We start from the raw sequence: 24,356 nt of genomic DNA, 5'->3' as shown, positions 1-24,356 counted from the left end.
AATAAATATAAATGTATTTTTCTTCTCGTTCAAGAAATTGTATGGCAACCCTCCCGGGACTGGCTCCGCCTCCTGCAGTGAAACCACCAATCAAAACGCAGGACGTCACTTTGATTACAGTTTTCTTTTACCTGGTTCTTCACAGCGTTCAGTAATCTTCTGATTCTGGCAGTGACAACAGTCTAGCTTTAATACATTTGGTCCGTGTTGGTCTGGGTTGGACAACAATCTATTTTTGATTTATATCTTTTCATATTTGCTGATAAAAACAGCGAGACAGTTAAGTTGTTGACCTAACCTAAAAAACCGGCATCTAAACGGGCCGGCTGCCAGTACATTAAGCTCGTTAGCTAGCAAGCTACACTGCCTTACAGTGAAACTGCCCTTTGTCTTTTTAGTAGGCAAGTTAGCTAGCAGGAGCGTTTTTGCCCTCTCTGGGACAACTGAGCAGAACGTATCGGTTTAGTTTTATTATTTTTATTTTCTTATAAACATCTTCAGCGAACCAAGATAGGCAGCTTGGGAACCAAGATGTCGAATCGAGTGGTGTGCAGAGAAGCAAGTCACGCCGGGAGCTGGTACTCCGCTTCGGGTAACTGTCAAAACAGCACGGTCCGCGTTAGCATAATGCTATCTGATCATCATGTACATTTCTTTCCTTGACACGATTTGTGAAGCATTAATATTGTCGCTTTTATGGCTTTCCCAGTCTACAACATTTACGAATTAATAGGTGATCTAGAGCAAAGATGACAATAGTCCGCAGTGTGGTGAACACTAATCCATGATCCAGCAGATGGTTTTTAAAAAAAAAGTCGCCCGGTTAGCATTTATCCGACAATCTTCACCTCAATTCTCCCAAAATATTCGCTAACTGAATCCATGTCGCTAGGTGAACTCTAAGGCTGACATGTCACTATAAAAACGAACGTAATTCTCGATTAGAAGACCTTTAGTTAGCTAGCTATGAAGCTAAAACCTTCCTGGCCTAGCATGCTAACAGTTTTGCTACACCAAAAAAACCGTCCACAGAGCTTGCTAAACGACTTTTATTCACTCCACTGGAGTAGTTTTGAGTTTATTCCACTCCAGTTGTTTTGTGTAAAAGTTCATGTTCTTGCAAAGCAAAACACTTGACACTGACAAAAACCAAAACAAAACTAAAATATGATTGTTTTGGTTGTTGCTGCTTCATCCCTTCCCCCATTTTTTGAAGCCCTGTTTTTTACCCCTCATGTCAGCCCATTTCCTTTTCCAAAAACCAGTTTGCTGCTCCGTCAAAGACGAAGCACAACAGTTTATTGCGACTTAAAAAAAAACATCTTATTGTAAGCGCATGCTTCAAATCAAACTTTATTTATAAAGCACTTTCAGACAGAGGCAACACAAAATGCTTCACATAATAAAAGCCTTTTTCCAACTTAAAGACCCGCTCCGATGAAAATCATTTTTTATTGTTACGTGTTCTTGTGATCTTTTTTAAATGATAGAGGACATATAAGTAGAAAATCAAGCTCGAAATTGCATTTCTGATTGTTTTATTTCTTCAAATCATTATATGAATCAGGATCAGGCCAAAAAATGTCGTTTGAAAAACAAAATATTTGTGACAAAGTACTCTGGGCGAGACACTGCTTCCCTTTTGTTGGACCGGTAATGTTAGGTCATGTGCGTGAGGGGCTGCTAGCTAGCGGGAGAACGTGTAAACAGAGAGCTCTCAGCAATGGGGATGGGAGGTCCTCCACGGCAACGGTCCCGCCCACAAATCAGAGGCGAATTTCTAATGAACTCCTACCGCTGTGAAAACAACACAGGATGTTGGGTAAAAACGCCATAATCCTAATTAATAGACCACTGGGAACACTTTGAAAATGATGATCGGAGTGGGACTGTAAATATATAAATCACGTTAAAATGAAAAGCGTGGTTAAATTGTCACACAGCATAACTGTAGTCACGACTGAATACCTGTTATTTGACTACATGCGTATGTTATTGACATGACCCAACAATTATTAACATCAGTAAATATTATTTTAGTGCAGTTACTTTTTTACATACAAAAGAGAAGTAGTTTACATCTAATTTACTGAACGAGAATGCAAAATTCTAATTCATTGTGTTATGATTAGTTATTGATTTGGAGGGATCTTTTGTCTGCGGAATATAATGATTAAATTGTATATATAAATGGATTAATAGCTTTTTATTAATGGTTTCAACTATGGATCCAACTATTTACTTCCCCCTTGATTTGGTTCAATCTTTGATTTTTTTTTTTTTTTAGTCACAGTTTTGTTTTGGTTCAAAATATGATTTGATTTTACAAAAAATCTAAAAAAAAAAAAAAAATTTGTTGCGGTTCAAGTCACAATCAGGAAAACCTTTCACTTGGCTTATGCTAAGCCTTGTGTGATGTAATAAAACAATAATTCTTCTTAAGTCTAGCACAACTCTATACTTTGGATGTAAACGTACTGGTATTCAGTCGTTAATCAGAAATGCATTGTATTTTCTCGTTTACCCTCAACAATTACTACTTATTCTAGAGACCGTAAATAATGAATTTGCATGCTTGTTGTTAAATGTTTGCAGGATCCCAGCTGAATGCACAGTTAGAAGGCTGGCTGTCCCAAGCGCAGTCGACCATCAGACCCGCCAGAGCCATCATAGCGCCGTAAGAGCATCATAAAACGCTCTCGACTTCCTTCTATGTTTTCATTCTATACTGACACGTGTTTGTCTGCAGTCATGCTGGCTACACCTACTGTGGTGCTTGTGCAGCACATGCCTACAAGCAGGTTGATCCCTCTATTACGTAAGTGGCGTAGCTTTGTGCACCAATTCTTCATCTTTCCGTGTTTTTGCAGACTCCATTGCATTCGTCCTCCACGGAGCATGTGCTCATGTAGACTGCAGCGAGGGTGGAGGGGCTTTTTTGTCTGAAATGAGTGAGATTGATTGCTGGTTCTTTCAGTCGTAGGGTGTTCATCCTGGGACCTTCACACCATGTGCCGCTCTCCCGCTGTGCCCTGTCACCTGCAGACATCTATAGAACTCCTCTGTATGACCTGAGGATCGACCAGAAGGGTATTTACTCCTCTATGACTCCATTTTTGTAGCATTTTAGTGAGAAAAGAATCCACAATTCGTATGGTATTCCATCATTTTTAATGGTATTCATTTTCTATAACAAAATGTGTTTGTGACTTTCCTGAATAAACTTGTTTTTCTTTTTTCTCTGGTATTAATTATCACAGTTTCTAAGTTAAATAAGTAAACATTAAGAATGATTTACTGACTGCTTTGTTTTCTCTCTTAGTTTATGCGGACCTCTGGAAAACTGGACTGTTTGAAAGAATAAGTATGCAGATCGACGAAGATGAGCACAGTATTGAAATGCATTTGCCTTACACTGCTAAAGCCATGGAGAGGTAATGTCCACCCAGAAAACAAATAAAAACCCTTTTTTTATTTGAAATAAAGGAATATTGATCATGATTTATATCTGATACAATATGAGATAAAGCTGAAACTCTAAAATAGAATAATCACAATTTTTAAAAACTTCATTAAAACATCCCTGTGTAGTAAAATATAACAAACATTAATGATAATATATCACAACTTAATGTAAATACAGCCATTTTGTTTACAACAGGCCAATATTTTTGATCAAATGAATTATTTTTATCTTTTTTTGTTGACCTTTTTCAGATGAATACAAACAGAGTGCCCTGTTTTTTTTTATTTGCGTTTTTTTTTTCTTCTTTCTTTCTCTTTCGGCTTTTCCCATCAGGGGTCGCCACAGCGAATCATCGTTTTCCACCTCACTCTATCATGAACATCTTCTACCCTAACGTTAGCCAACTTCATGTCCTCTGTTAAGACATCCATATATCTCCTCTTTGGCCGTCCTCTCGCCCTCCGGCCAGGCAGCTCCATCTCCAACATCCTTCTACCAATATATCCACTATCCCTCCTCTGAACATGTCCAAACCATCTCAGTCTGGCTTCTCTGACTTTGTCGCTAACACAGGCAACATGAGCCGTCCCTCTGATGTACTCGTTCCTTATCCTGTCTAACCTGGTCACTCCTAAGGAGAACCTCAACATCTTCATCTCTGCTACCTCCATCTCAGCCTCTTGTCTCTGTCTCACTGCTACCGTCTCTAACCCATAGCGTTTTTTTTTTCTTAATCTACCTTATATCTTCTCTTCTGAACACATTTTCTCTGTCTTTTTAACTTTACAATAACATTTTCACTCATTTCTCTCATCTTTAAAGTCACAAAGTTCAAACTTTCAATGAAAAGTAATTTTTTTGTTTTATAGATTTAAAACAAAGATCTGATCGCGATAGAGAATGTTTTAAACTCTGGTTAACTGAAAACCGTCTGTACAGGAGAAACGGCTCAGAGGAGATCGACACAATTTACAGCCAATCAGGCTGCAGAACACAGCGAGGCGTAAAAGAGAAAAATAAATAGTAAAATTTTTGCCACCACATTACGAACAAAAATCGCACTTTTGAAATCAAAGCGTCCTCAATTGCAAACAAAATGCTCAGTTTTAGAAACAGAACTTTCAATGTTGCAAATAGAAATACTAAATGTTTGCTTTCAAAATACATTCTTGCGACATAAAAGTTTTCTGATGTCTTGTCACTCGTCTCACTTTTTCTCCATCGTTGATTTTGTTTTTGATACGTTTCAGTTTGACAAAAAAAGAAACATTAAAAGTGAAAAATGCCATTTATTCTGCTGAATACATTAAGTCTACTTTGGTGAGCCATCATTCCTTTCTTTACTTACTACTGCTGCTAATCGAATCTAAAACACTTTTGTGCAGCATAAGATAACATGTGCTGTAAATGTTTTACTTTTTAATTTTTATAACAAACAGATCTTAAGGAAAATCCAACTTCTTAGCAATATTTTGCTCAGGGGGATTTCTCCATCACACCGGCCTGTTTAGCGTCATGTCAGCAGATAAACTTTGAAGTTTTTTACGGTTTCAGGAGATTTTCAACCATAAATTCATACCACATAAAATCTAATCAATACTAAAAGAAAGTATGAATTATTTTAAAAATAATTCAAAATTTTTCTGCAAAAAGATGCCGAATTTAAGATATTTGGTTCAGCTTCTGAGACACCACGATAGATCAATGGAGCGATTTGATTGGATGGAATCTAGACAAATCAGCATGAACCCTCTTGTTTGTGATTGGCTGTTTGGTGGCAGAATTGTCACAGATATCAAAGATGGGGGGGCAAGCGAGATGAGCGACAATGCATCAGAAAACTTTAGTGTCGCAAAAACACATTTTGGAAACAATATTTGAAAGTTTTGTTTTTAGAAAACTTAATATTTTGTTTTCAGTTTAGGAAATTTCTATCTAAAAACTATGTTTTTTTGTTGGCAATGTGGTGGCAGAAATATCACTTGATAAACGGGAAAAGTGGGCGGCGGGAGCATGTGTTGATGCTGGAGTCTGCACGCTATTCCACTGAACATAAACACATCGATCGGCACTGAGATTGTTTTCTACTGGGGAGTGAAACCTCAGCATAAAAGGTGATGTGATGTTGCAGCCACAAAGACGAGTTCAGCATCGTTCCTGTGCTCGTGGGCGCTCTCAGCGAGTCCAAAGAACAGGAGTACGGGAAGCTGCTCAGCAAGTACCTGGCAGACCCCACCAACCTCTTCATCATCTCATCGGACTTCTGCCACTGGGGTACAGACGTTCAGCGTTGGGAGGGAAAGCTGTGTTTGTGATCATGACGCCTGAGCTTGGGCTTGTGCTGCCGTGTTTCTTTGAAGGTCAGCGGTTCCGCTACACGTACTACGATGAATCTCAAGGGGAGATCTACAGGTCCATCGAGAACCTGGATAAGATGGTAAATCCACCAAGACGCCGCCTCACTTTGGATTTACACACACATGGCTGTAGAGGTTAAAAGGACGGTGGTCTTTTTCTGCTACAGACAGCGTTTGGACCAGCACACGTGTAGCGTGATCGGTTTTATTGTCATTTGGATTTATGTTTTATTTTCAATCAACTTTATTTTTATACCAATATTCATGTCTCAAATGCTCCAATAAAATGTATTCAAACAACAAACAGAACAGAAAAAATAAGAATGAAAAGTGATGTATGGAAATGCTGAGACACATATTTAATATGATTTAAGTCAAAACAAAACTATTTTTTATAATTTAGCATGAAAATATATCCCACCGTTAAAATAACATTTGAAATAAACTGTAAGAGTATTTAAAATAAGTCTGTTGTAAACAATCACATGTTCAAATAATAAATAATTATTTTATTCATGAGAATAGACCCCAAAGATTGTTGATAATGATAATAATAATAAAAGGATTCTGTGCTTTTATTTCATAAAACATACTCCATCTTCTTTTTCAACAATACCGATAAAAACATTAAAAAATGGATATTAAAAGTAAGGGTTGGAAGTCTGTTATATAAGGAAAACTTCATAAAGTAATTTTCTTTAATTGCGCCATAATGCCAGGATTTAAAATAAAAGGATCTCAAAATGAGGCTTTTTACAGCAATTATCAGGTTAAAAATAATTCCAATAGAAAATAAATTAGTTTAATCGATTACAGGTGACGATTCATTAACGGCCTGGCAGCACTAATTATGACTGAACTGTGGAAAAATAGGTTTAACAGTTAGCAATGTTCTTTTCTTTAAATCTTTTCAGAAATTTCAAATGAAAGCGACGGAGCTTTGATCACAAAGAACAGTTGTGTTCAACTTAGGAGTTTAGTTTACCGCACTAAAGATCACGCGAAAAGTTATTCTGTGCCAGTTACAGCGAATTGAGCTCATTTATTGCTATGATCAATATGGGTTCCATTGTTCTTATTGTTGAGTTTCTTCTCTGCTTTTATTGTTTAGGGGATGAGCATTATAGAGCAGTTGGATCCCATGTCTTTCACCAACTACCTAAAGAAGTACCGGAACACCATCTGCGGGCGTCACCCCATCGGAGTCCTGCTAAACGTAAGTGGCAGGAAGGCGGAGTTTCTAAAGTCGCGACAAATCTCACCCCAACCCGCTCTAGTGTGAACAGGAGGAGGACTGGAATTCTGTGTCTCAATTAAAAACAAACCTGTTCATCGCACGGCTACGGTGGCCCTGAAGCTCAAATCACAAAAGCAAATCCCTCACACTAAAGATCAGAGTGACAATTAAAAAAAAAAAAGAAATAAACAAAATTACGTTTTAGAAATGAAAACAAAAATTCTCAAACTTTTCAGGAAACAAAAGTGATCTCCAGAAATCCAAACATGGTGAAAATAAAACAGAATAAGAAAGCGGAAAAAGGAGGTATTATGGGAAATCGCTGGTTGGACGATGAGTTTTGAGGAAGACTAGGATATTGTTCTCTTGTGAAGTTGTCTAATGGCCCAGGTCTCCCTTAAAAAAGAGATCTTGTGGGATTTCCTGATGAAATAAAGGTTAAATAAAAGAATAAAATATGTCAAACTTCTTGTTGAAAGGTGAAAAAAACGCCATCATCTAATCAGCGACGTGCCACAGTGCCCACCCTTTCCAGTCTCTGATTTTGTCTCGTTTCGATTTTTGGAAAATCCTTTTATTTGTATTTTACAATTTACTTTCTAAAATATAATCTTTCATTATCTGCTTTGCTGTTTTAATTGTCATCATGATTTTGCTTGTTTTTGTGATTTGTTGGTGTGGTTTGGACTTCAGGGCCACCGCAGATGGATGCCGCTCTTAGACTCTCTCGTCATGTTTCCTGTGTTTTGACCGGGGGTGGAGATACGGGGGGGGGGGGGGGGGGGGGGGGGGGCGGTACAGCTGCCCCTCCAGCAGAACGCTCCGGCCTACTTTGTTTAGTCAATGTGATCACATTATTGACAAAGATGAAGAAATCCTCACTGCAAGCTTTCACTAAGCTTTGCAAAAGCCACCAGCGTATTTTTGACCCTTTCATCTGTAATGACCTTCCATTCTGGTGTGTTGCCGCCCTTTCCAATGTCTTCTGCCCCCACGCCATATAAAACGTGCTGGTTTTGACGGCGGCGTGTTGCTGTTTTGCAGGCCGTGGCGGAGCTCCGGAAGGCCGGTTTAGAAATGAACTTCTCTTTCCTGAACTACGCCCAGTCCAGTCAGTGCAGGAACTGGCAGGACAGCTCCGTGAGTTACGCCGCCGGGGCGCTCATCGTCCATTGAGGTCAACTCCCATGGGAGCCACCGCAGCCCCCCCCCCCCCCCCCATCCCCCCGCCCTCAATATCTATCGCCATAACGCGGCCCACACCCCCCTCCTTTACCCCCAGGTACCCCCTCTATTTGCGGGAAAGACCCAGATACTGAAAGCCAATAAAAACCATTTCCTCCATCAGTTTTCTCCCAAAGCGTCCGGTTGAAGTTCAGTTTTAAGGGAGGACGGGCCGGTTTTCCTTCGGCTCGACGCTTTAAACGAGACGCCGCAGAGGTTTCCATCTTCTGATCATTCTGACAGCATCGAGGTTCGGTCATCACGCCGCAACGTTTTCCTGTTTCCTTGTGTGTTGAAATAAACAGCAGATCTGAATAGACAATGGTCAAATGTCGGCAGATGAAAACGAGTCCGACGCTTGAAGTGAACATTTAACGTGAGCTTTGAAAACAGCCACGGGTTTTGCTGTGATCAGATGTAAACTTAAGGGCTGCACCCAACATAGTTAGCCGATTCCCTTCTGTACAAAACCAAAAACATGATGTTAGAGACCAGGCTTAAGACATATATGCTAATTTTATTCTTTTTTGTTATTTTTCATATTCGTATCTTTATTAGTAGTACTTTCATTTACTCAACTATTGTGTAGATATGAAAAACACCTCCAGCTCAGAAGCTTTGAACATGGTTTTCCCAGTAGATCCAAATCAATCTTTTTCTATTCTTCTGTTCTAGACAATGTCTTCTGTTAGAAACTCACTCCCCTAAAAGAGGCAGATCTTCAGTTTAGGCCTGAATGAAGTCAAAAAGCAGAAGAAACGTTACAATCGGAGCTTCTGCGTCGATAAAACCTGCATCCGTGCTCTGGTTCGGAGCTCCTTCTGCTCCCGTGGATATAAAGATCCCTAAAAGAAAAGGTGGAAATGTTCTATTCTGGCTTTTGTTTCCAGTTTGAGGAATGACTGCAGGAGGGGGCTCTCTGACAGAAACAGCCATGAGTATGAAGGGAAGCACAAAGCCTACAGTTTGCTGTTGATGGTCGTTTTGACAGATTGATCGAACCATGTGACCAGTGGGAGTCGGGTTAGACAAAAATGGACCTAAATTTAGGGGAACCAACAATAGCTACGTTTCCATTGTACATAGATGCAAAACTTGATTTAAAAAAAACTTATTTTCACAATTTCACTGCTTCCATTAAACAAACCAACTCATGTAATGAGAAACACGGCGACAGACGTGAACAATACTTTGAATTCCACCGCATACGTTCACATTTCCGCCATGGCACTAGCGCTCATCGTCACCTGTCAAAGGAGACGTTGGCGTCTTCTTCAGGCCGTGAGCGGCGAGCTCCTTACAGGTGGGAGGGGCTACGGATGAAGCCGTTTTGGGAAATGGTAGTTGGTGATTTTCCAGAGGATCTGTAAATTCCACATGAGTCGCTCAACTGTTGATGAGCTGAGTGACGTCTGGGACCTCTGGTGGCGCCCGCCGTTCAGCGCCCAAGGCCGCCAGGGTTATCTGGTTGTTGGTCATGTGACTCATTTAATTTAAAAAAAAAGGCGTTTCCATGGCAGTTTTGTGAAATATGTACATGCGCCTAAAAAAAACACAAGTGCAACAACTATTATTTGATAATTCAATTCAATTTTGTTTTATTTGTATAGCCCAGATTCACAACAACAGTCGTCTCGATGGGCTTTGTATCGCGAGTTTCCCCCCCAAAATTGACCTGTTGTCATTTAGCGAATTTATTATTGCAAATCCAGTAGTCACAATTTTATTGTCAATGGAAGCGCAGCTAATGGTTCTGGTTGCATTCGATCCTTTCTCTTGATATTTGGTAAAAGGCAACAAAAACGGGATTTATGCACGGCGGTCCATTGAAAGACTTCCATGAGTCCCGATCCATGCCCCCAAAGCTGCATCTTCAGCGAAGCGGGTTTCTACCATCGCCGTTGCATCCTTCCTCTCAGCAAATGGGCACAGACTAAAAGTCCAAAGGCGCCTGAAGCTCCAGGCTCATTTTAAGGAAACTAGCAAAGCATGACACACTGTGCTACTGTGCCTTTTATCACTATTGCACATCGACTCACAAACCAGTCTTATTTTAGAATGTGTTCTCCACCCCCGGTTGTTTGTCTCTACCCCTCCCGTTAGCAGACAGTCCAGCTCCGTCTGCTCCGCGCAGCCGGGCTGTGTGCTCCGTCTGCTCTGCGCAGCCAGGCTGCGTGCTCCGTCTGCTGGTCTAAAATGGAACCAGCTCTTCTCTCCTCCCTCCAGCAGGGAGTGCTGTTCTGCTCCACCTCGTTCACGTGGAGAGGCGAAGGCTCAACCTCCAAAATGTCTGTTGTTTTCTGTTGATTTCCTTCTCGTTGTATGAATTGGACCGTTGCACATCATAAATCTGAACATACAGTGCTTAACTCCTCCCTCAAAGGAGTTTTGATCTCAGGTTCCACTGACAAAGCATCCCCAAAGGCTCTTCAGAAAAGGCCGAGGATTCATGTTACAAATGAAGTAAAATGTACTGAAAAGCATCTCTTCTCCGGTGTCGTTTGTCTGCTTTCACTGAGAAAAACCATAACTGTCAGTTTGTGCGTCACATTTGAGTGAAAACAACCTGTTAGCAGTTCAGAACCGTCTCCATCCCACAGCAGGAAAATCTCAAGCAGCTGTTAGTTATTATTGAGTGATTGATGGGTTTATTTCTATAAACAACAAAACAATAAAAAATAAAAATACACTGGTATATCAAAGATATTAATTAATAAAATGATTACAAAGAAAAAATATGCTGTCTACGTGACATAACTGCTGATAATCCTAAACATATTTGCACACAATGCACACACTCACAATAATTTAGTGAAAAACTTGGTGGATGTTTTATTGGGGCGATCAACGGACCTGATTTAGTGTTTTCCACATGATGGTCTCACGGTGTTCAATGTGTCGGTCTTACCGGGACCAAAACCAAAAAAATCTCAAGTTTCATTAATGTCAACATACAGTGGGGATAAAAAGCTGATTTTTACCAGTTTTTTCATTGATGAGTTTCGTCGGTGTTTCTGGAGAAGGCGAGATTCAATTTCAATTCAACTTTATTTGTATAGCCCAAAATCACAACAACAGTCGTCTCGATGGGGTTCGAAGTGAAACATGAACTCAAAAGGATCGTGAATACAAAGAGTGCAATAGTAAAATACTAAAATGAACTAACAAACTGACTAAGCTATACTGGCATCCCTGCCCTTAGACCCCCCTTCACGGTAAGGAAAAACTCCCAAAAAAACGGATTCTGGAAAAACGAAGAAACCTCAGGGGTGCCCACATGAAGGAGGGATCCTCCCCCGTCCTGAGCGTAACGCCGAGGTCAATACGTTTGGACGGGCGTCAGCGTTCCGAGCTAAACCCATTTGGTTCTTGTAGATGGTGCGGTCGCTGCATGTTCTGACCTCAGAGACGCCATAAAATCATCTCCCAAGTCCACCAGCCCAACTTCCTGTTCATGGAGGATAACGCTCCACCACATGGTGCCTGATGTGTCACAGCTGGACTTCAGGACGCGGGAGTGGCTTATATAGGATGGCCAGCAATGACCCCCTGACCTGAACCCCATTGACCATGTCTGGGACCCGCTGAAACGGGGGCTGGATGATCAGACCGCTGAGTCGGCATGTAGGACTTGTGGCAGTGGTGGAATAGTGGACCACCTCACAACAACATCATGAGGATAGTGAGGAGGATGAGACGCTTCAGTCACGCAGTCATTGAAGCAAATGGTGGAAATAGCTGTTATGGACACGCTCAATGTTTGCTATATGGGCCGATCTTTATTATTGTCCTCATTTATGGGGCAATAAATAATTCAAATGGTGTTTCTTCTCATTTATTATTAGTAATATCAAAGGGAACTTCCTTTACATTCAGACCAAACAGAAAAAATCTAAATAACCATAGCCCAAACTCAGTGAGTAGATCCCATTGAATCCATTAAATATAATAGTTTTCAAATGGAGTTTGCATTTCATATAATATTGATAAAAAACATTTTAGCAATATTTTTTTCATTTTTCATTTTTTTTTTTCATTTTTTGGTAGCTCCAGCATTCTGCTGCCCGAAATCACCGAAACGTTTAGGTTTAATATCTAAAACTTTGGAAAAGTGATGAAAACACAAAAGACGAAGCGTTTCAATCCACCGTCGGGTCAATTCTATTTCATTTTAATAGGACAATGTCACAGCAACCGTCGTCTCAACGGGCTTCATACCGGTAATTGGAAACAGAAAATCATAAAGAACGTGAATTCATAGAATTCAATCGGTAAAGGCTAAACTAAACTGGACTTAGACCCTCCGTCACAGTGAGGCAAAACCCCTTAAAAAATGGATTAAAAAAAAAAAGAAGAAAAAAGGAGGGATCCTCCCCCAGGACGGACAGGCGATGGACCAGAACTTGTAGAGAAGAATCAGCTTATCTGACTCTACAACTACATGTTTGAATAGTCCAGCAGATGGACTTCATCCAGATGGAGTTGGGGGTCAGACAAAGATGTCAGAGAAAGGGTTTGGGGGGGGTGTCCCATGATGACAGCAGCCTTCACCTCCCCCCCTGCAGCGTGTCAGAACTTAATTTAACCCACAGGAGGGAGTAGGGGGAGCTATATGTGTTGAGTAAAATGTGATGGATGTATTTTTCCAGAACAAAAACGGGGAAACCTGTATTTCAAGTTTGCAGCAAAGTACTGACTGTAAAGTAAACCGAGAACAAACGGCTTTTATCTGCTGTTCACTTATTAGAAACAAAGACTTTTTTTTTGACAATCATAGCTAAAAAAAAATGTTGCACCAATTTTTCACAAAAATTATCACTTTTGAAACCATTTTAGTATTTAAATGCTGAAATGTGTTTTATTTAATATACATAAAGGATTTATATTCTGAAGTTAACTCTTCAGATTGAATTTAATTAGGATTTATACATAGGATCTATGAAACAGGGCGGCGTCAATACTTCTACACTTCTACTAAACATGTCTGCAGTCATCAAAACAGCTAAATGTTCTTTTAACAGCAAAACAGCCATGCTTTCATGGATCTGTGCTCTGCTGGATCTGGGATGTAGTCAACAGTCCAACTGCAGAATCCCTGAAATACTCTGATGAATGCAGATTGAGTGGAAGCTTTGCTCGGATCAGGAACAGGAGTTGTTCTGCTGTTTGCATTGTTTTCCACTGTGTTCTTATGTAAACCAAGATTACACGCTTTAATTCTTTCCTCTAATTGAGCCCAGAACAAAACAAACAATTTAAAATTTCACACCACAAACAACGGACTTTTATAAATAGCTTGTTTTAAGTCGTCTAATCTGCAGTTAAACCAATTTAATGGTGCTGAAAAAAACACCAAATATCAAGTCAGTAGGTCACCCTTCACAAATATTTGTACAAACGCTGTGGAAGAGGGAACATTTTCATGTCCCAGCAGGCTGAAACACCTTTTCCTCGACTTTGGGAGGAGTCAGAGAACACTCCTTACATCAGCTTCATGCAGATGCTCAAGATAAAGGAGGTCTGCGCCGCTCACCAACCAGAGCACAAGATGCACTGCTACCAGAGCGCGGTCAGCGGGCTCAGCTACGGCTTCATCCTGGTAGGCCTGGCCCACCTGGTGCTTCACAGGAAGGCTCAGAGCTCCTACGGACGACACATGGCGCCCTCGTGTCCAGGCCGAAAAGTACCTGCAAGACCGGCCTGGTTCCTCCAGGAGATTCCTGCTCTCCTGATCCCTCTGCTGCTGATGTTCCTGATGCACGAATCCTCCGCTGTGGGGAAACATCTGCTGCTGAAGACCTTTTGCTTGCACTACTTTCAGAGGTAAGAACAGAAGATGTAAATGTGTCAGTACATTAAAAGCCATTTTTGCCATCGTTTAATGTAGTTTATTCATTCATAAGGAAGTGTAACAACGCTGTTCATTAAAAACATTAATCGTTTTCATGCTGACATTCTGAAGCAGAACCAGCATCAGTTGGTTCTAAAAACGCGGAGAATCCCCTCAGATGCCACATTTTTACATAAATATTATCAAATATATTCATCTAGCTGCAGATATTATTAAAACTTTGAATCTGAAACAAAAGTTTGTAATTGAAGCTTAACTATTTTATCCACAAATATTGTAAGTTAGTGCATGAAGCTTCTTGTGTTCCTCCTTTTGCATCTGCCGCCGCCTCCTCCTCTTCCTCCTCCTCCTCCTCCTCCTCAACAGGACGTTTGTCTATGCTTTGCTGACGCGAGGACAGCCTTTCCCCCTGAGCGTGATGATGGCAGCGGCGTTCTTCTGCAGCATAAATGGCTTCCTGCAGGCCCACTACCTGCTGCATTGCGCCCACTTAGATGATGCATGGCTCTCTGGTTATCCTTGTAAAATTGGTAAACACACTTTTGTATTAAATTTACATTTTTACTAAATCTGAAATGTGATTTTTATTATTATTACACAATGTTTTTTAGGTTTGCTGATGTTTTACACTGGAATGGCCATCAATGTCCACAGTGACTACATCCTGCGAAACCTGAGGAAACCCAGTGAAGTGGTTTACAAGATTCCTACAGGTCTGGAACAGGTGACGTAATCCTTTTTCCAGTCGGTGCTTGTAGTGACATGTGGCCCTCCCGATCAACTACAGGAGGACTTTTTCAATATGTGTCTGGTGCCAACTACTTTGGAGAGATTGTGGAGTGGTTTGGCTATGCCGTAGCAACCTGGTCCCTTCCGACACTTTCCTTCGCCGTGTTTTCTCTCTCCTTCATCGGTCCGAGAGCTCATTACCACCACAGGTGCACAGAAACATCTAGTTTCGCTCCAACCGAAAACAGCAAACAACCATCTCTGTCTGTAAATGGTCTGCTTTCCCTCCTACAGGTTTTACCAGGAAAAGTTTAAGGAGTACCCCAAGTCTCGAAAGGCTTTGATCCCGTTCCTCTTGTGAGAGAAAAGACGCTTTCCTTTCACACGGTCGATGCAGACGCAAGTGAACTCATCATGTGGGGAAATGGGCTCACCTGTTCCTGTTTTACATGGAAATTAAACACATTTTCAGACTCTGAGAAGACGCTTAAGTGTGGAAATCGGCGGCATCCGGATAGTGGATGTTAGCTTTACCATCGCCTATATCTGGGAACTGGAGTGAGTGTGATGTCATCCAGAGAAGGTGGTTTACTCCAATCAAAAGGTCAGTTTAGTCGCCATTTTTTGTGTGTGATACAGACGCCGCCGTGTTGGAGCCAGACAACGTCAGTAAGCAGCGATCGGCCCGACTCGTCGTTTCTATGGCAACCAGTCTCACCAATCAGGAGAAAACTTGTTGAAAGGCCACACCCCTTCCACCTGAAAGAGGGATGCACAAAATCTGTTTATCAAAGGTTTTGAATGTTAGGCATGGGGGCCAACAGGCTCCACCTACATTTCTTAAGGCATCTGATTGGTCAGTTTATAGCTTCAATAACTTGAACTAAAGAAATTTAATAAAAAATGAGGATTATTGAAAAGATGTAAAAAAACAAAGAAATAAAGGAATAAGAGTTATTCTGACCAATAGAATGACTGAGTAACAGCTGTGTGTTTTTCTATAGAAGTCTACGGGATTTTGGCTCCCTGGAGCCAACAGGTACTTCCTGTTTGGAACTCTGGGGGAGGGGTCACTCAGTCCAGTTCTCATATACAATCCATGGGTATACCACGATCAAAGGCACGACTTTTTAAAACACTTTTGCTATTGAATGTGGCCAAATTAGTATCTTCTAAGTTGTATATTCATAGCATTTATTGAGAATTCTATTAAAGTTTTTCATTTAACCATAAAAAAATATACAGAAACATGCATATTTACTTTAAAAATGTTTAAATTAAAAGCTTTTATTTTGAAACCACGGGGATTATGTTGCATTTCTTTCTATGAACACCAGATAAAGGCCTAGTTTATAGAAAGCAAGAACCGAATGCACGTTTCAAAACTGGTTTCGCTCTGCAAGACGAGCAAAAACGGAACACCAGGAATTAGTGTCGTAATGAGGAAGTAAATACTGAGACAGGACGAACATATGTCTACACAAGGTAATCGGTAAAATCCACACACTCTAAAACACAAGTCAGTTTACATCTTTAATGACATATCTCACATCCAATGCAAGATTTGCAGTCTCTACAGCAACTTGCAATGCATTGACTTTAGCGGTGAACGAGTCCAACACTGTGGGCTTCCTGCAAGAGTCACCAAGCAAAGGTGCAGGACAGAACTCTGCATATTCCGTGTTCAGAAAGGTCCACTCAGTACTTGAGTTCTCCACCAGTCCACAACCACACAGGCCCAGACCACCCGCCATGTCTTCTTCAGAGGCGTTTGCAGAAACGGTCCAGTGGTGGGCGTGGTTCAGATCCATCGCAGAGCTCCCACCGTCGTGCTCCAGCGATCTTGCTACCATGTCTAAGGAGCGGCAGAACACCTTTACGCCAAGAAGGAACTCTGCCGGTGAGCACCGCAATCCGGCTGCGGTCTCTGATGCTTCCTGTTGGCCCTGCAATAACAGAGACAGCTGCCATAATGTCGTCGTGAGGTTAAAACAATGCTCAAATCAACCAGTTTGAAAGCCAAACGTTGGATCTCACCTTATGTTTGACATAGGCAGACAAATGGGTTTCTGTGCATCCTCCTCCAAGTAAAGCGGATGGTTCTTTCAGGGTCAGCCTCAGCACATCCTCCGTCTTCCTCCACACCACCTCAAAGCATAAAAACCAAAGAGTTTCAAGATTTATTGTAAGCTGATATTTTCTCCTACATGTGCTTATTTACAGAGGTGAGTAATAAGTTAGTTCCATTTACTCAGATACATTTTTTGAGTACGTTTTTGTAAAATTTCCTTTAAAGTAGTTTTACAGCATCGTACTTTTTACTTAAATTGATGAAAAACCTGTACTTTTACTCAGTTACAATTGACTGTTTCCATTTAGTTGCTCTTTTTTTTGTAAAATGAGTTTATTGTAGGCATGGAAGGTAAAATAAGAGGGGAACTGTCATCACTAAACATTGAAGATTTCCAACAGCTAATCTCGCCGTCACAACTTAGTTTAGACTAAAAAAAGTGCTGTTTGCTAAGTTAACTCAACAAAGTTAAAAAAAACAATACTTAGTCTTTGCTTAATCAACACAGTCGATTGAAATACTGAGCAACACATATTTGTTCTAGACATCAAAGCTTTTTTCTTACAGAGGGGGGGGATTATATTTGTTCAAAACATTTCTAATTTTTTATTTCAACATAAAAAAAAATATTTAAAATTTATACAATATTTAAAAAAAGAAGACTAATTCTTGGTAATGTTTCTCTAAGACTTCAGTTGGAGTAGCATTATTTTAAAGTAAAGGTACTCATACTTGGGAACAGATTTTGGATGCATCCCCAGAAGGATGTAGTTTCTGAAAAACAGCTACTCTTTATTTTGTTTTCCTGGCAAGGGGAAGGCAAAACCCATCAGCTCATCTTCATCACCTGATTTACCTTCAGTTCATCCAGCATGGTCTCATTCCTGTGGCAGAGGACCGCGGTGCAGACGGCTGCCTCCCCATCCGCCTGTAGATGCAGCATCGTCTTGAATCCAAACTGCTTGGTGCTGAGGTTCTTCACCCTTCCATAGGCCGTACTTGGGATCCTGGCATGTAGTGTCGCCACGGGCTGAGTACCTGTGAAGAAACACACAAGCAGAATAATTAGTTAGCACACATATGGGACGAAGCGGTTGCCGTCTCACCTGCCAGAGTGCCAAGTGGCTCCATTAGGGCCATTCCAAGTCTCTCCATCACCACGACACCGTGGCTCCTCAGGTACTGCTGCAGGACGGGGTGGATGACCTTCTGGCAGACACACAGCCTCACCTCATCTTCAACCAGCTGTTTGCCAAGCTCTAGAAGCTGATCCAGAATCTGCAAGTCAGTGTCCAGATTTGGGTCCGCCTCAATTGTTCCATCTCCCAGTTCAGCTAGATCTCCAGCCAGCGATGTGCTGAACAGAACCGTGCGCAGAAGTTCGGAGGAGCTGTCCGTCTGGTTGAAGTCGTCGTGCGTTTCCACAAGCAAGCCTGGAAACATTGCGGAGTCCAAAACAGGCAGACCTCTAACAGTGACAGTGACAGTCTGACCCAGAGTGACTGGGCCTGGAGAGCTGCAGGGGATGGTCTGCAGGAAAGCCCGCACAGCCATGGTGCTGATGTGGAGCTTCTCCGCCTCTGTGAGGAGACAGGCTGGTTTACTGGAGATGATGCTTCCAGCAAGAGTCATCAAGTTCTGGCTGCTGCTGAAGTCGATCTTCACTCGACATGCGCAGTCGTCCCTCTGGAGGTAACTGGTGCACAGACTCAGGCAGTGTTTGTTCACTTTGATAGCTAGGCTTTCTCTCAGTTCATGCCGCCTCGCCTGTTCAAGGAGAGACAAGCAGAAAACACCGGCGAACAAGCCACAGTCGCTAAAGCGAGAGATGTGATTCAGGACGGAGGTTTTTATCAGATTAAGAAGAGGTTGAGAGGAATAAAGGGCGGGAAGAATAACCGACGAGGCTGAGGAGGTGGTCACGCGCCCACCGATGTTATTACGAACGTGTTTTAATCTACCTCTCGGACCATAACAAGATTTCAAAAGTTCCTTCATCAGATGAAGCTTTTCACAAACCTCCGCGTTGTTCAGCGGTAAATCCGTACATACAGATGGAGCTTTTTTCTCCACCCGAGACATAAATGCAACCCAATTTTAACACATAAAAAATAAAAACTGGAAGAATTAAAACCGTAATCACAACAGTATTAAATCCAGGAGCGACGCTGATCGCAACTCGGATAGCGGTAGTTGTGCCTGATCAAAAACAATCATGGTTCCTCTTCATACTCTGCGTATCATTAAAAAAAACTAACAATCTTTTTAAAACCCGTACATTTTGTTCAAGAAAAAAAATTGAACACCATTACGTGGACAAAAATGATTAAACAAATGTGTGAAATGAAACAGGCGTTTTTAAGGCATACCTAAGTCCCGTCCGTAACGATAGTTTTTGGACTAGGCCCCACAATTTTTTGAACTCGTTTCGGATTCATATTTTATGTAAGTTTTTTTCTGAATCACTACAATTAAACAAGAACTCACTTTATTTTAAATTTAAGAAATTTTTAACTGTTTCTGGCTAAAAGATTAAATATAATTTTTTGTAATATACTGTATATCGGACTACAAAACGTTAAGCGCTAATTTCGAGTGACGTCATCACTCGGAGTCCTATTTGTTTAAATTGTTGGCGGTAGGTAATTTTTGTTGTCAATGTACGACTTTATCATTTCACGGCTCTCTAACTTAATGTTTCACTGTCGTGTCTTTTACTTAACAAACTTAAGAAAAAGTGGGCGGTTCACTGTATATATTTTAGGTTGGACTGGTACTGCATGGTTTACAGTAGTACACTAACTCCCAAACCAACATAAGTTAAGTTTTGGAGAATTTTGTAACCATATCCATTAAAAAAACCACAACACATTTATCAGTTTGTTTTATTCACTTTCAGGTGAAAGCTGGGAGTGATGGCGTCCAGAAAAATTGTCATTAAGGTAAGCTAATTCTTTTCTACTATGCACTCAAATCTTTTGCTTTAGCAGATAGAGTTGGATTCATGGAGCAAATAATGATATTGGTAAAACAATAACAAATTACACATTATTTACATAAAGGTCAATCATGTCTATTCTTTTAAGTAAAAATGTATACATCTTTCCATTTGGTAGAATAAGCACTTTTCTAAGTAACAACCAGGTATTTCTAAAAATGATGTGATTGTTTAATTATACCATTTCAGCTGCTCACAGGAGGACATTAAAACTAATTTATATTTAACAGGTATTTTAACAGTTAAACAAAATTATTTTTGGGTCAGTGGAGAAGCCTATTTATGGCCGTTATGCTGTAACTCATATAAAAAAGTACACTTTGAAACACATGACTGAATCGTCCAGCAATATTTCTGTGACTTAATCAAGTTCACTATTAGTCCTGTGAGAAATCTGTGTTGGTGTCAAACGTGATTAAAATACTTATTTCCATTTTTAAAAATGTGAGAGTTTTTTGTTTTCATGTGTCTCAGATGCCCTAAAAAATAGCAGATTTCACGGCAAACTTTTGCGGTTTTGAGGCAGAATGCTCTACATTTGAGATATGCTGTATAATTAGTGTTGGTCAGAAAAGAGCATTTTGAATGTGGTTCCTGTCGCTTTCCACTAAGGACTTTAATCTGTTGCCCTGGAAGGTTATAGTTGCTCCAAGAATTTGGCAACAGATTAATGATTATTATACAAGCTCTCCTGTTTGCAACAATCTGTTATTTCAACCTACCTAAAGTGATGTTACATGTGCCATTTGACAGAGATAGGGTCTAAAGACAATTAATGGCTTTTATATGGATGGAATTATTTGTAGTTAAATCTACAAAACCCTTTTTAGATATTTACACGTTTGTAACTTGCAAACACCTCTTCATTCTTGAATTTCTCTTCCTTCTTCATGACTTCTTCTCCCTAATTCAAAAATGCAGAAACGACACACATCTTCTTTACATAACCTGTCTGCAACAAACTCACCTCCTGGGTTTATCATGATAAAAACCAAATGGGAGTCGTAGTTGGGGGTTGTTTTCTGTGATGACTGGTGGTCTGTAGCTACATGTTCTTCCTGTTCCAAATTAGAATAGAAAAGAATAGAATAGAATCTTTATTTCTATAGCACTTTTAACAGAGCAAGTCACAAAGTGCTTTAGAAAGAGCATAAAAGCATATCAACACACAAAAAAGTAATAAAATACAATAATAATAATAGTAAAATAAAACACAGTAAAACGTGGTAAAACTAGGACTTAATCAACTAAAAGCTCTCCTAAATAAAAACGTCTTGACCTGAGATTTAAAACACTCAAAGGAATCGATCTGACGCAACGACAATGGGAGGGAGTTCCAAAGACGAGGCGCAACAGCTTGAAATGACAGATCTCCTCTGGTCTTATAGCGGGTTTTTGGAACGCTTAAAAGATTCTGGTTGGAAGACCTCAATGATCGGGCCGAAGAGTATGGGGTTAAAAGATCAGATAAGTATGTCGGAGCTTGACCATGCAAGGCTCTAAAAACTAAAAGTAGAATTTTAAAATCAATTCGAAATTTGACAGGTAACCAATGTAAAGCAGACAAGAGAGGAGTGATGTGTGTCCGTTTACTTGTTCCTGTTAAAAGCCTCGCTGCAGAGTTTTGGACAAGCTGAAGACGGTTTAGGGAACGTTTGTTAAAACAGGTAAAAAGAGAGTTGCAGTAATCTAAACGAGAGGAAATAAAAGCGTGGATAATTGTTTCCAGGTCTGATCGAGACAAGATACTTTTTAATTTTGCCACGTTCCTCAGATGATAAAAACAGTTTTTCACTATCTGTTTTGAGTGACTTTCCAGAGACATAAACTTGTCAAACAACACCCCAAGATTTCTGAGGCTTGACTGGACAGAAGAGCTCAGACACCCAAGGCGTTGACTGATGGACGGGATTTTATGTTCAGGGGCAAAAATAAGTGTCTCGGTTTTCTGAGTATTAAGGACTAAATGATTACTGTTCAGCCATGTTTTAATGCTCGTTAAGCAATTCAGCAAATTTTGTAGTTTGTAGTAAACATTTTCCATGAAAGAACAGTAGAGCAAATTCCAACCAACACAGTTGAAGGTGGTCCACAGACTACACTACAGTAAACCCAGACTTGCAAAAATACAACAGACAGGTGTGGTAGATCCCTCACAAACTCCCTGTAGCCTTGTGTTCAAGCCTTGGGGCAGATTTAAACATACTCCGATACCAATCCCTGTTGCCACATGGGAAAATTCGATATTCACGATCCCAAGGAAAAGACGTCTGTCAAGCAAAAAAGGAAAAACTAAGTTAATTTACCTTTCTTATTGCACAACGACAGATATTGCTGCTCCACCATCCCCAGTCTCTCGGCTCTACAACATCATTTTTTTAATTAAAGTAAATAACACTCTAATTTAAACTCAAAAGAACACATTTATAACAGGTGGAACCCCTTACCTTATTATTACACAACACTACCACTAGATGCTCACATTTCCACATTATGGAGGGAAAGGAAAAAACACATCTACTTCCCTTTCTATCTATTTATGTAATAACTATTACTGTATTATTATTATTTAATTTTACATGTTACCAGTATGACGTCAGCTTAAGGGGGGTGGGAAGAGTGCAAACATGCAAAGAACAAAATGCTCAGTATTTTGTGTTTACAAAAAAATTAAAAGGAAATTAGCCTGTTAGCATTTTTCTCTGCAAGCTTAACAGATGTGACTAGAAATTAGAAATCAAAGATAAATAAAAGCAGAGTCTTACGTGGGAGTGGTCATTTCTCACAGGATCTTGTCTTTTCCACTACATGTTGGTACACTCATTAAATAAGTTTCTGTCATAGTTGGATCAACTCTTGGTAAAAAAAACTGAAACTGTACCTGTGTGACAGCGTAGAGAGGTGTAAGAAAGGAAGACAAAAGTTAAAGTATTCTAAGTATCCAGTGAACTGGATGCTTAACCGTCCTCCAAGCTAACTTTGGAGGGCTTTTCATTCTTCCAACAGCCAAACTTTCTGGAAACCTTTTCTTCCCCTGAATCGTCCACTAGAGGGGAGTACAGACACACGTTTTAGATCTACACACTCATGTTTGTGGATATTCTTTAAAAAAAGAAAAACAAAAGCTGGAGTGGATGGTTTGAAAACCTTGGTTGACTTCCCCCACCCCAGAGAGCCTTTTGTTAATGGACTGAGCTCCACACAGCAGAGGAAACTGGCTCTATTAAAAGGCCCAACGGTTCATCCTCAGTCTGCCGCTTTGGAAGAAATAATGAACATCAGATGTTTTTGTTAAGTGCTGGGGAAGCTGCAGCCCTCACGTTTGTTGATGTTTCATTTATTGAGAGCTTTGGCTGAGGCCTGTAGACATTTACACTGATCTCTCACAGTCTCCATAAGACCATGTATACCTAGCGGAGCAGATATTGCTTTTTATTTCTTTCATGTGCTGCAAACAGGCCGGCCCACCTCCTCCCTCGGCTGGCGGTGGGAGAGAAGAATGCTGAAGGTTCACTGAAGCTTCCTTCCCATTGGTCATGTAATGATACTCTTCTGTTGCCCTGCCTGAGAAAATGTGTGTGGCTTTACCATGCACAACCAACTAACCACAAACAAGTATGTTAGAGAGGATTAGTCAAAACAATGGCATTCCACATGACTTCCTCTTTGCCAAACAAGAATCAACCGTGTTGTTTATCACCAATTCATTTATCTTTTAGATAATTAGAGGACATCATTTTGACCTTGTTTTGGTTGCAGTTTGTTTGTCCTGAGCTGTTCGGCTGTGTGTTTTATGGTCCTCCCCGCTGAAGTGTTTCCAGCCCTTCTCGGCCCGCGGAGCTGCAGGAGGTGCTGGAATGCTCCTTCTTAATGCTTAGTGACCTGCCACTTCTCAGACCTCCCGAAAAAAGGGCCTGCAGGCTTAGACGTTGATCCACCGACGTGCTCTGTGTCTGCCAGCACATTTCTGCAATCTGCCTTCTGTCAGCAAAAAGCAGCTTTTTAACCAGTCAAGCTTTCACAGGTCAAAAAGTAGAAATGAAACGTTCTGTCAGAGGTTCATGTCGTACGTAGCGTTGACACTCTCGTCCCACAATCCTCCAAGTGTAATGCTTTCCACCGCCATAAGACAGAGCTCGACACAAACATCTGTTATCTCAGCGCTGCCCTACATTGCTGTAAAGAATCTACCCACCCTAATGAGAAGAAAAGCACTTCTCTGCTTGTTATTTCTGTCCATCTACCAATTTCTGCATGATGGTTCTGCCTGAGCTTTGTTTGCTGAGTGTAACCTGGAGATATTCCTGTCTGTTCTTGCTGCTAAAATTCCACTCCTGGGTTGTGTCTCTTTTTGTCATCAAATAAAGAGGATTCAGGTGTGCTAACATTCACCTGAATAAAAGGAGGTTTGTACACGGATTAC

The 24,356-nt window shown here is 40.6% G+C and overlaps 4 protein-coding genes across 11 annotated transcripts in view; 3 read left to right on the top strand and 1 right to left on the bottom strand.

Moving 5' to 3' along the window:
• Nucleotides 1–112: 112 nt before the first annotated feature.
• On the top strand, nt 113–10,767 carry memo1 (mediator of cell motility 1). The gene is made up of 9 exons (XM_023963096.1): nt 113–592; nt 2,596–2,677; nt 2,750–2,818; nt 2,978–3,090; nt 3,323–3,434; nt 5,598–5,740; nt 5,827–5,903; nt 6,935–7,039; nt 8,105–10,767. The coding sequence occupies exons 1-9, from the start codon at nt 532–534 to the stop codon at nt 8,234–8,236; spliced, it is 894 nt and encodes a 297-aa protein (XP_023818864.1). The 5' UTR covers nt 113–531; the 3' UTR covers nt 8,237–10,767.
• Nucleotides 10,768–13,123: 2,356 nt separating this feature from the next.
• On the top strand, nt 13,124–15,768 carry LOC100125532 (3-oxo-5-alpha-steroid 4-dehydrogenase 2). Its single transcript, XM_011484703.3, has 5 exons — nt 13,124–14,107; nt 14,502–14,665; nt 14,747–14,848; nt 14,923–15,073; nt 15,159–15,768. Exons 1-5 carry the CDS (start codon nt 13,707–13,709, stop codon nt 15,223–15,225), a joined length of 885 nt encoding a protein of 294 aa, XP_011483005.2. The 5' UTR covers nt 13,124–13,706; the 3' UTR covers nt 15,226–15,768.
• A 352-nt stretch (nt 15,769–16,120) lies between these two features.
• mkks (McKusick-Kaufman syndrome) lies at nt 16,121–19,121 on the bottom strand. 3 transcript variants are annotated; one of them, XM_020709743.1, is made up of 5 exons: nt 18,955–19,117; nt 18,042–18,702; nt 17,792–17,973; nt 16,902–17,012; nt 16,121–16,828 (listed from the first exon to the last, which is right to left on the bottom strand). In XM_020709743.1, the coding sequence occupies exons 1-5, from the start codon at nt 19,015–19,017 to the stop codon at nt 16,385–16,387; spliced, it is 1,461 nt and encodes a 486-aa protein (XP_020565402.1). In that variant the 5' UTR covers nt 19,018–19,117; the 3' UTR covers nt 16,121–16,384. The 3 variants fall into 3 exon arrangements, with proteins under 3 accessions (XP_020565402.1, XP_011483004.1, XP_004077601.1); XM_011484702.2 differs by having other exon boundaries at nt 18,042–19,121; XM_004077553.3 differs by having other exon boundaries at nt 16,121–16,810; nt 18,042–19,121.
• A 120-nt stretch (nt 19,122–19,241) lies between these two features.
• The window catches only part of slx4ip (SLX4 interacting protein), a 44,346-nt gene continuing 39,231 nt past the window's right edge, over nt 19,242–24,356 (top strand). The window contains exons 1-3 of one of the 6 annotated variants that reach the window (XM_020709746.2): nt 19,398–19,573; nt 19,700–19,754; nt 19,835–19,877. In XM_020709746.2, the coding sequence (XP_020565405.1) occupies nt 19,851–19,877 (27 nt within the window). In that variant the 5' untranslated portion in view covers nt 19,398–19,573; nt 19,700–19,754; nt 19,835–19,850. The other 5 variants (XM_011484699.2, XM_020709748.2, XM_020709747.2 and 2 more) reach the window with 5 other exon arrangements.

Source organism: Oryzias latipes, chromosome 15, assembly GCF_002234675.1.
Source record: "Oryzias latipes chromosome 15, ASM223467v1".
Classification (NCBI taxonomy): domain Eukaryota; kingdom Metazoa; phylum Chordata; class Actinopteri; order Beloniformes; family Adrianichthyidae; genus Oryzias; species Oryzias latipes.
The sequence above is the reverse complement of the archived record's forward strand: the minus strand, read 5'-3'. Positions and strand labels throughout refer to the sequence as shown.

Bases quoted from the DNA above. Each gene is read 5' to 3' on its own strand.
- memo1 (XM_023963096.1), top strand. From the start codon at position 532: ATGTCGAATCGAGTGGTGTGCAGAGAAGCAAGTCACGCCGGGAGCTGG. The intron at 5,741-5,826 runs GTACAGACGTTC...GTTTCTTTGAAG, and splicing joins ATCGGACTTCTGCCACTGGG to GTCAGCGGTTCCGCTACACG. The intron at 5,904-6,934 runs GTAAATCCACCA...TTTATTGTTTAG, and splicing joins TCGAGAACCTGGATAAGATG to GGGATGAGCATTATAGAGCA.
- LOC100125532 (XM_011484703.3), top strand. From the start codon at position 13,707: ATGTCCCAGCAGGCTGAAACACCTTTTCCTCGACTTTGGGAGGAGTCA. The intron at 14,666-14,746 runs GTAAACACACTT...AATGTTTTTTAG, and splicing joins TGGTTATCCTTGTAAAATTG to GTTTGCTGATGTTTTACACT. The intron at 14,849-14,922 runs GTCTGGAACAGG...GATCAACTACAG, and splicing joins GGTTTACAAGATTCCTACAG to GAGGACTTTTTCAATATGTG.
- mkks (XM_011484702.2), bottom strand. From the start codon at position 19,017: ATGTCTCGGGTGGAGAAAAAAGCTCCATCTGTATGTACGGATTTACCG. The intron at 17,974-18,041 runs GTGAGACGGCAA...GTTTCTTCACAG, and splicing joins GCCACTTGGCACTCTGGCAG to GTACTCAGCCCGTGGCGACA. The intron at 16,829-16,901 runs GTGAGATCCAAC...ACATTATGGCAG, and splicing joins CTGCCTATGTCAAACATAAG to CTGTCTCTGTTATTGCAGGG.